The sequence below is a fragment of the Python bivittatus genome, unplaced genomic scaffold, assembly GCF_059951505.1.
Source record: "Python bivittatus isolate LINGU-HERP-01145 unplaced genomic scaffold, Pbiv_v1 ctg000080_np1212, whole genome shotgun sequence".
NCBI lineage: Eukaryota > Metazoa > Chordata > Lepidosauria > Squamata > Pythonidae > Python > Python bivittatus.
The window spans coordinates 71,301,399-71,312,452 of record NW_028277035.1 but is presented as its reverse complement, the minus strand read 5'-3'; the positions used below and the strand labels follow the sequence as shown (position 1 = coordinate 71,312,452).

At 40.6% G+C, this 11,054-nt stretch overlaps 1 protein-coding gene across 3 annotated transcripts; it reads left to right on the top strand.

Moving 5' to 3' along the window:
- The first annotated feature begins 864 nt into the window (after nt 1–864).
- On the top strand, nt 865–9,636 carry TRNT1 (tRNA nucleotidyl transferase 1). 3 transcript variants are annotated; one of them, XM_025174675.2, is made up of 8 exons: nt 865–1,057; nt 1,789–1,948; nt 3,655–3,848; nt 5,535–5,673; nt 7,546–7,672; nt 7,930–8,123; nt 8,704–8,957; nt 9,348–9,636. In XM_025174675.2, exons 2-8 carry the CDS (start codon nt 1,789–1,791, stop codon nt 9,594–9,596), a joined length of 1,317 nt encoding a protein of 438 aa, XP_025030443.1. In that variant the 5' UTR covers nt 865–1,057; the 3' UTR covers nt 9,597–9,636. The 3 variants fall into 3 exon arrangements, with proteins under 3 accessions (XP_025030443.1, XP_007440690.1, XP_007440689.1); XM_007440628.3 differs by lacking the exon at nt 865–1,057 and adding an exon at nt 1,187–1,494; XM_007440627.3 differs by lacking the exon at nt 865–1,057 and having other exon boundaries at nt 1,187–1,948.
- The last annotated feature ends 1,418 nt before the right edge of the window (nt 9,637–11,054 follow it).

Genomic DNA, 11,054 nt, shown 5'->3' with positions numbered 1-11,054 from the left:
ACCCAATCACAACAGGGACATTTAAATTGACTTAAAGATTGCCATGTGCACTAAAATATATTCAAAAAACTCCCAAAGTATTCCAGTTAAGACAAACATCAATGAAATTACCAATGATAATTTGTTGAAATGACATAAAGATCATTCAATGATATTGTTTTTATCCTACAGGTAGTCCTCGAGTTATAACCATTCATTCAGCGACCATTCGAAATTAGGATTTTGGGTAATGAAGGAAAACGTTTCGGAAACGCTGTATTAAATGGTGCCCTTCTGTGGCACGCAACATATGCTCCACATTGCAGCAACTCTGACACAACTGACAGGTGGGTTCATACAAAACGCTACCGTAGTTGCAGCCTGTCAGTTTGTGGTTCACTCAAACCCAGTCAAGTCTCGTAGTCTGACTGAAAAGGGAAATCACTGCATGTGATGCGAAGTTCAGGGAACAGTGTAAGCTGCATTTCATGAATCCCAATACTTCCTCCCCTACCGTTTCTACCGGGATGTCCAATATGCAGGGCTACCAGATCCAGGCTGCGAAAATCTTGGCGGTCAGTAGCAGAACTTCGGAAAACCCTAACTTTGCTGCCCTACCAAATATCCCGCATTCACTTGCCCGGAAGAGACCGCGGCCCCTCCGTTCCGCTTCACTGAGAGGGTTAAGGGGGATTCACACATCCCACCGAACCACAAACATCCGTTCTGTGAATCCAGCATTTGCAATGTTGAGATAAATGGGTACTCTCACTCCGGTGGGAGGAAAAATGCTGGCGGCGCCTTGCAAAAAAGGAGTTGGGAGCAGTGGCCGGTAAGCGCGAAAAACCGCGCGTGCCCGAAAAGGGCGCGAAGCAACGGAAACCCCGCCTCCTGCGCTCGCCAGCTGGGCTCTGCCCTAGGAAGGAGGCTCTGGCAAACCACTTCCGAAAAACAGTTGCCTTGAAAACTGCAAGGACTCGTCCAAGCAGTCACTGCAGGGTCAGCAATGACTGAGCGCAGACCAAAAAAAAAAAAAAGGAGCGGTGGCTCATCGTGATTTGTAGAGCGAGCCTTAAAGGTAACAACGACAGAAGTCCTGGAAAAGGCCGTGTCTCTCGGACACAAGCAAAATACCACTTTTAAGGCGGCACCTTTATGCCGGGGGAAAGCCCTTGAAGGCAAAGGGCCTCGCTGCGGGGGGGAGGGGCGAAGGAAAGCCCGGCCGCCGCGCTCAGCAGTAGCCGGAGCCGCTCCGCGAGGCGGCCGAAAGAGCGCGCGCACCGCCGCCGGGCAAAGCAACGAGGTCGCGGCCGGTCTCCGGAAGGATAAAAGCACCGCCCTCGACTGCGAAGGACGCGAGGGAGGAGTTACTCTGTTGTAGCGCCGGCCTCCCGCTCGCTCTGCGCTCGCCTTGGGGATCCGCGCCCTTCTTCCCCCTCGTTGGGCGCAGCGGTTGGCACTCCGTGGCTGCTCCGTCTGCCCGCTGAGCCTGGGGATTCTCAAGTTCGTGGGTGGGTGAGTGACTGAGGCGCACGTTGACCAGCAGGCCTGCGAAGGAAGAGGGAACCGGCTGAACGCCCGGCCGGTGCGGGCGCTCCCTGCAGGCCCCGGAACCGAGCGTGGCGTGAGCTTTTTCGGCTGCCCGCTCAACCTTTGCAGCGGCCGATGCTTTGCGAAGGCCGTCCTAGCTGTCTAAAGACCGTTCTTCCACCCGCAACCCGTGTAATTGATCCGCTGGGCCTCCCGGCCGCGCCATGCCTTCCTTGGCTGTTCGTTAACTCGTGGTTTCGTTTCGTTGTTTCTTTTAAGATGTGGAACCACTTCGTTCTTCTGAGCTGTAAGGCAGGCGAAATCCTTGCTCCCCGCAACAGAGTAGGGCTTGCAATCTTTCGTCGGAACTTAAGAACCATGAAGATAGATTCTTCCGAATTTCAGTCCCTTTTCACGCCAGGACTGAGGAGCCTTGCAGGTACAGGTGCCTCGTTTTCTGGGGTGGCTTGGGAGCTGCAATGGACAGCCCGTGGCCCTCCAGCTGCTGCTGAACTACAACTCCGAGTATCCCTTACCATTATTAGGTCAGCTTATTACTGCCAGGTGGAGTAGTTCTGCAATATTTCTCAGCCCTGTTTAGGACTAGAATTCCTGATAATTGTAAAAACAACAATGAACAAGAACTGGTAATTTAATACTGTTGGTGTTTCTGCTTCACTAGGAATAGTGGTAATTGTTTTCTTCTAGTAGAAACTTCAGCAATAAAATACCTGGTTCTGGTGTGCATCAGAGTACCAACATAAACTGTTGTCATTTACTCTCTCTTGCATTGGGGATTATAACTAATACAAGAGCCAGAGTTCTTTAGCGTCTACAGTATCTGAATGGGTTGCTCATGCAAATAGAGCTTACCAAAAAGTACGTATCCATGAGCCACCAAGACATACAGATTTCTCTCTCAAACTATCAGTGAAAAACAGATTGAGACTTTTCAACCCAATCCTGCTGACTGACATTCAATTGCAAAGTACTTTTTTATTCAGAACGACAAATTTGATTCTTTCCATTCATCATATCTGAGAAATGGGTGTATCAAAGGTTTGGTTGCTGTTTCCAATGCAGTGTGACATTCAAAGGATATGGGCTTCTTGGAGGTGTCATATCGAAATACATTTATTTGATTTCTGTGAAACTGAAGTCATGACTTTAGGTGAGGTAAATTTGGAGATATATTTTAAAATGTATAATCCAGACAGGTAACTTACATGAAGTGTTTTGTTTTAAAATATGGTTTCGATTATTTGGCTGCCTTTGTGATCTGTTAGGACAGTGTTTCTCAACCTTGGAACTTCAAGGTGTGTGGACTTCAATTCCCAGAATTCCCCCTGGGCATTTCTGGGATTTGAAGTCCACACACCTTAAAGTTCCCAAGGTTGAGAAACACTGTGTTTGGATGTACCTGCCTTGATAATGTCAGATGTACCAAACAGGTTTTTTGTATCTGTATCTATAAGAAATATGGCAGGACTAACGTAAATGGGCAACTGCCCTTTTATGCTTTAATGAGACAAGTGTAAATACTGACCAATCCTGCAGTAATTGGTCTTAATCCTGATGGAGACTATTGTTCATGTGTTCCCTGTGCATGATGATTTTGTTTGAAAGGAAGGAAACAAAATCTTCAATGGTTTCTTTTTTGCTGAAGTTCCAGGATAGAAATAAGGTTTTTTTTTAAAAAAGGTGAAATATTATTTAAATTTTCTCCGTCCATGAGCAAAGGTCTTAATCAGGATGGGATCCATCCATATGAGTGCTTGTGCCTGCAGGCGCACGTGCACAGGCCAAAAAAAACCCTCCAAAAGACAGCCAAATAGTAGATAAATAATATATTTTATAGTTTAGTGCATAAGGTCCCTCTGTATTAAATTTACAAATTTAAATTGTAAGTTATGAATCTAAAATTCAAGTTAATTTCTTTAGGTTTAGAGCTTTATTTATCTTGGACAAATCTAGTCTGTGGAAACCCACATAAATCAAGAAAAGTCATGCCATAATTGTTCTTACTTAGCTTCCTTCATGTACCATGTTTATTAGAAGATTTAGTGGGACTGTCCATCATGTTGTCTTCTGCAGGATTTTTTTTTCTCTTTACAATAATTTTTTTTTCTCCATTTCCACTCACAGAATTATTTCATAAAGAAAATTATGAATTAAGAATAGCAGGAGGTGCTGTAAGGGATTTACTCAGTGGAATAAAACCACAAGATGTTGACTTTGCCAGCACTGCAACTCCTAGTCAGATGAAAGAAATGTTCCAGGCCAAGGATATACGTATGATCAACAACAGAGGAGAAAAACATGGAACCATCACTGCTAGGGTAAAAGAAATTTACAAACTTTTAAATGCAGAATAGCTAAAAAAAGTATTTCGGTAGAAGATCATTTATTTATTTAAATTTATATGCAGCCCATCTCCCCCAGAGGGTGACTCTGGGTGTCTCACAATTAAAATCCAAAACAATAAAAATATAAATATCCATATTAAAATTAACTAATAACAATTCTATATAAAAAGACTATATACAATTCAAGAGGATGTGGAAGCAGTATCGATTATCCCACCAGCCAGTTCCAACAGTGTGAGCCCCCATCAGGCCCCCAGGCTGTCTGGCATAGCCGTGTGTTTACACTTTTCTGGAAGGCCAGGAGAGCGGAGTTGTCCCTCAGGTGGTAAACTGTAAGCGGAGCGGGGGCCACAGCAGAAAAGGCCCTCTTCCTAGGCCCCACCAGCCAAAATTGCTTGACTGGTGGGGTCTGCAACATGCCCCTTCTGCTGGACTGAGTGGGGAGGGCAGATATAATGGGGGCGAGACAGCTCCTCAGATAACCTGGTCCTGTACCATGAAGGGCTTTAAAGGTAATAACCAACACCTTGAATTGGACCCGGAAGCAAACCGGCAACCAATGCAGCTCGGGTAACAGAGGTTTTGTATCTGCCCCCTGGGAGCATTCAAAGCTGTCCATGCTGCTGCATTTTGTGCCAGCTGTAGCTTTATATTTATTTATATTTATATTCTTAAGGTTACAAAAAAAGACAGGTAAAGTCTCTTGAGCTTAAAAGCTAGCACATATATCTTTGTTTGATTTTTCCATTAGTAAATAGAAGAATATGGACATTATTTGTTGCCGTGAGGCATCTCTCTTTCCTCTTCCCCTTAACCCCACCTTGCTGCTGGCTGACCTTCTGTAATGTCAGCCAGTGTTGGGGAATATTACAGGAGCAAAGAGAGAGACAGAGGCCTAGAACATGAATAACATTCAGAGGTTCCCTGATGATGTTTGCTTGCTATGAAAGGTTGCTGTATCATCAGATGTGTTGAGACCGCAACCCTCCCAATGGTTAGCCAGTATGCTTTTTCAACATGCTGTCTGGGAATTCTGGGAATTGCAGGAAGTGTCATTTTGGAGAAGGAAGGCCTGGAACGCTGTGGCTGAGCTGCAGAAATTTGAGGCACATGGGGTAAGATTAAATGCCTCTGGGCCCAGTTGTGGCTGTGCACCTCCTTTTTCTCCAGTGCTGCAAATTAGAAGCCGCTTTAACCCAAGGCAGAGACCAACCACAGTTGCGTATGAAAGCACTCTGTAGTATATGTTTTTGGCATCATTGTAGTATTCCTATTTTTAAAAGTTAGAAATTTGATAAATAGTTGTCACTAATATAGGAAGAAGAAATACACTTGAGTGAAAAAGATGAGGGCAATTAGCTTGAATGCTGGGTAGGGAGAGATTCCAGATACAGAATTAGGGCAAGTGGAGTCAGGCTTGAGGGATGATTGGATGAAGGGGAGGTACTGGATTTGGATTCTCTATAAAGGAGAATTGTCCATTATTAGCTGTAAAAAGAACAAACAGGTAAAGGAATATTTTCCTGTAGAAAACAAAACGGGATGGATGGATGGATGGATGGATATTTTTTTCAAAACTGCATTCTATCTATCTAATATGAGGTTTGAAAAGGGTTCCTATTAGCCAGATGAGAAGATATTTAACTTTTTTTGCTGCAGCTCAATGAGGAGAACTTCGAAATTACCACACTGAGAATAGATTTGCATACTGATGGGAGACATGCAGAAGTGGAATTCACAACTGACTGGGAAAAAGATGCAGCAAGGAGAGATCTCACAATCAATTCTATGTTCCTAGGTAAGTTATTTTTCCATCTTAAAAGATGGCATAGTGGTTCTATTAATGCTGATTGTTCTCGCACCTGAATGTTCTTCTGTTCCATCTTTATCTCTAGTAGTTCTAGGGCTAGCCCCAGAGACAAGTAGTGTATCCACCTTAGTGAATCTAAGTAGGGGTTGGAAGTCAACTGGAAAATTACCTTGTGTCTGGAGCTCTATATATGCAGTAACTTTAAGTTCCTTGAAGGAAAAACTTGGTATAGAAGTTAATATAAAATTAGTGCCTAATATTGGAAGAGAGATACTGCTTCTAAGCTAAGAATCCCCAAGATTACTAATGGTTTCTGCATCTGCCTTCTATATTTAGTGCCATAATTTACAAGCCCTGTCTGTGGGGCTAATTCAAGAGAAAATGCCACAGACATATAAAGTTTTAACACAAATATTTATTAATATTGGGAAGCTCTTATAGTGGCTGTATTGAGCTGATGTAGAGTGAGTTCTGTTGCTAATCATGATTTTATGTTTTTAAACTGATTGTGAACGGTTTTTATATGTTTGTATGCTTTTTTAAACCTTTTTTATTGTTTTTACCTTTTGCGAGCCACCCAGAGTTGCTTAGATGAAATGGGCGGCCATACAAATCAAATTGATGATGATGATGATGATGGCTGTAGATACCCAGAGAGTAACCTGTTTAGCTCCAAAAAAGATACAAACCAGCCCTTTTTTTTTTTTTTTTTTTTTTTTACAATGCTTGCTTGAAAATTTAAAAATAGCCAATCAGAGCATTTTTTCTGGTTCAGGTTACTAGATAGATATCTCCAGATAATTCTACCTCCAAACAGCAGGTCAAGGACACCTAATGCCAACTAATAAATTGCAGCTTAAAGGAAACAGCCCTGCAGGATCATTGCACAGGCTGGAGCCCAGTAAGATGGTGTGTGGGTTTGTTTCCCCAGTTTGCCATGGGTTTTTACAGAGTTTTAATTGATTTTAATGCTGATTTGAGGGGGGGGGGTTACTATTTTGTACACCAGCCACCCAGGGTTGTTGTTATGATACAAGTATTTTAAAATAAGTAAATAAGTTGCAAACGTCATGTATGCCAATGATCCTCACAATTCAGCCTTGCACAAGTTTAACCCAGGTTTTACATAGTACAAAAAATAAGAGCCTGGAACTGTTATTCTGCTCTCTGTGGCAGCAGTCTGATTCTCCAGCCACATTTCTCCTCCAAGTATGTCCTTGAATGAGGACACTCTGGCATATACTGGTACATTGTTCTGCCATCCTACCCAGTTCCAGAATTCTTCAAAATTAAGTTGTGGATAGTGGGGTTGGTAACATTGTGCCCGTAACTCCATTAAATGGCACATGTAGAATCCCTCAATTTAAAACTTTTAAAATCTTTTAAAATCATCTTTTAAAATAAAGCATGTTAAAATCTTTTGAGATAGCCAATTCCAATGAAATTTGGCAGCATTCTTGCATTAGATGTCAGTGCTGAGAATACTGAAATCTCACAAGATTTGGGGCATATTTTAAAAGAAAAACCACAGTTTAGGTGCCCGTACCATTATAGAGGATGATACAGTAGTGTCTGTTATCCAAAAAAAATGCTGTTAAAGAAGTCATGGATGATCGCTAGCTTAAAAAATGTAGCATGACTTCCTTCCTAATAATCACTTTTCATCAGATCCATCCCTTATCATTGCAACCATTTTTTTGACTTTGGTTTTACAAAGTGAATGTTGTAGCCTAAACTATTTGAGGAATGGTGGTAATCTTGCCTTGGTCAAATGCTAAAGATGAATGGAGCTTCAGAAAGTGCCTTTTTAAATGAAGTTCTAAGTAATTTCTGTTAAAATATGTTTCACTTGCTTGATAGGTTTGGATGGCACTCTTTATGATTACTTCAGTGGTTACAATGACTTAAAGAACAAGAAGATCAAATTTGTAGGAGAAGCCGACCAGAGAATAAAAGAAGATTTCTTACGAATTTTACGCTATTTCCGGTAATAGCTTTATATATCTACATGATAAGGGCACTGGCCAACTGGCAGAGAGTTAGCTGTTCCTTTGTTCATTCCTTGGTAACAGTTAATCTGGAGATCACCTACAGAGCCCTGACTTGTTGGGTTGTGTATGGCACTCAGTATTCATTAGTGGCATTTGGACATCAAATCTCTTTCCACTGTTGATGCTCAGTTTGCCTTGATATTTATAACAGCAATTGTATTCTAAGTCCTAAGACTGAAATTCTTTTCCTTAGATTTTATGGGAGGATAGCTGAAAGGCCTGATGACCATGACACCCCAACTCTGGAAGCCATCAAAGAAAATGCCAAAGGTTTGGGTGGAATATCTGGCGAGAGGATTTGGATGGAATTGAAAAAAATTCTTGTTGGGAAATATGTGAATCACCTCATTCGTCTGATGTATGAACTTAAAGTAACTGATTACATAGGTAAAAAGCTCAGTAGATGTTAATACCTGTACAGTTGTGAATATTAGGGATAGAGATATCATCTGAGTTACATCTTTGATTTTGAAAATGGGCACATACTAATTCTCCTTCACAGATTTTTTTGAGTTCTTCAGTGATCCCAGCTTGGGAATTTTAGAAAATGAAGTCTCACAACTTGCAGGGCACCCAGATTGGGGAAGGGTGTATTAACTGCTAAAAAGATTTTGTCCTTGCATTCCTTAGTGCAGTGTGGACATGCTAGCTGTGGAATTCTGGGAGTTGAAGTCCATACAACTTTGCCAAGGTTGAGAAACACTGCCTTAGGGGGTTACTATGATTGAAATGCCTGCTAGGCCTAAACAAACCCTTGAATGTGTAGCCCTATATTGTACATTGGTTTTAAAGTGGTAGGGCCACCAGAGTTCTGATTTTACCGTTACTTATACTGATCCTGTCAGCCATTGTGTTTGTTTAGCAATTCCAAGTACTGCTTTGTTAGTAATCTTAGTTGACTTCTGGTAGCTTTCTAATGGTTGAAGTATCTTATTCTCAAAATCCTTTTTTATATGTGTCCCTTCAGGATTACCTGTTAATGGGAATTTACAGGAGTTTGACACAGTCTGTAAAAATGTTCAGAATCTCTTTCCAAAACCAATGACCATTCTAACGTCACTGTTAAAGGTTCCAAGTGATCTTTCAAAACTGGATTTAAGACTGAAAATATCAAAAGATGAAAAAAACCTTGGGCTATTTCTGTTGAAGCACAGGAGAGACTTGACCAAAGCTTCTGATACTACAAAGCCCCTTAAGCCATACCAGGATTTCGTTTTAGATGTAAGTGCAATAAAACTCTTCTCATTAATTCTCAACTTTTGTTCAGTTTTTTATTTGATCTGTTTGGAGCCATCTTTGTCCCCATTATTTAACCAAACATATAAACTAGGAGTTAGGAAGAAGACTTTGGGAACATGAGTGCTGGCTCCTTAAAGACAGGCTTGGGTTCCTGTATTGTATGCAGCCACAAATAAACCATATAATGTGTAGGCACCGAAAACATAAAAATTTATATACTCTGTTTTAAAAATTGTGCCAAGTAAAGCTTACACTTTAAGAGACTTAGGATTTATCCGGTTTGAGGTATATTGTGTATGAAATTAGTAATTTAAGAAGAACTATGAGTGCTTCATGCTCAGATCTCTCATTTTGTTGTTTGTATTTGTGAAGTCAAGGGAGGCTTCTGCAGCATCCAGAATCCATGAACTTCTGAAATACCAAGGAGAAGAACAACTTCTGAAAGAAATGCAAGAGTGGTCTATCCCTCCTTTTCCTGTAAGTGGCCATGACTTAAGACAAATGGGAATCTCCTCAGGAAAAGACATCGGGCCACTCCTGCAACAGTTACGAGAACAATGGAAAAAAAGTGATTACCAAATGGATAAAGAAGAACTCTTAAGCTATGTAAAGAAGGCATGAAAGCAAATGGTGATTAAACAAAAGAATGATTTTGTATGAAGTTCTGCCTGCAAATGTTTTTCTTGGGTACATTTTCATTTCAAGGTCTTTCAGAATATCAGGATTATTTGTATTTCAGTTGTAAAACATAAATAGGGTTGTTTTGTGTCCATGTGGTAATATATGAATAAGTTTCATATATTTTTACTGAACTATTAACCCTAAAAAGTGCAGTTCAAGTTGTAATGACTCAGAGACACTTGCATGCAGATTGATTCCTTGGTTCTTCAAAAATAATCCTTGGATTGACTTGACTTTAAGAAATTAACACTGCAGTTGAATGCATGTTTACCTAAAAATTATTTCCATTCCATTCAGTGGGGTTTAGCAAACATGTATTACCTTGAACCTGAGAGGCAGATTCTAGCTAGATTGGATGCTATTAAACATCATTTCACTGAATCTCAAATTACATTATGGACAACAACCTGAAGTTTGAGATTGAAGAAGATTGCTTGTTATTTCAAACAAGCTTTTCAGTAAAAGCATGGCATTTTCTGACATCTATTGAACTGGGCACTTTCCATTCATTATATTTTCCATGCATCTAAAAAGATTGAGAATGAATAAAACTGATTTTTTTAAAATTACAAATTATAGTGTTCCTGCTATGATCAGTAGGCATGGCTTGTGTGCCTCATTTTTCAACTTGCAACATATGTTATAAAAGCTTACAGTAGTTTATAAACTGATCCTATATGACTTATCTAATGCTGCAAAATGAATCAAAATAAGCTCAGTAGGATTAGTTCTAGGCAAATATATTTAGGATTGCAGCCTAACATTTCTTACCAGGTTGTGTGTCAAATTTGGATAATGAGAGGAGATTCTTCCACTAGGTGGCAATATATAGGAGCAATTTTTATATTGCAAACAATATAGGATGGGCAGTTTTTTACTTATGTGCAGCATGAAAGATCCCTGGGTGAGAATGTAGTTGCGAATTCCAACTGGCTGTTCCTGCAGTTTGGACCTCATGAGGACCAGGTCCTAATAATGGGAAATCTGATTTGATCATAATGCTGTCAGGGTACCTTCTGCTGTTTAATATGTGTTAGGTTGTTATCCTATATATTTTGTATTTGTTCTAGCTAACTTTGCTTGTGAGAAACTGGTTTCTGAATCCCCCTCCCCCAACATTGTGTCCTCTAGATGACCCTTAATTCCAAGTCAGTACATGAATGACACCTGGTTGAGGAATATGAGTATGGATACAAAACCCTAACAAAATTTGAAGATACAAACCCTAACCCTAATAAATATATTAGTTTTACAGAAAAGCTGCTGTATTTCCATGATATACACCCCTTTAACCTGGCGAATTAGAGACCTGTTTTCTTCTTTTATCTGCCTTCTCTCCTGGAATTCACTTTAGATTCCATAGGGGTTTACAGACATGCTTATAGAGTCTGTAACATA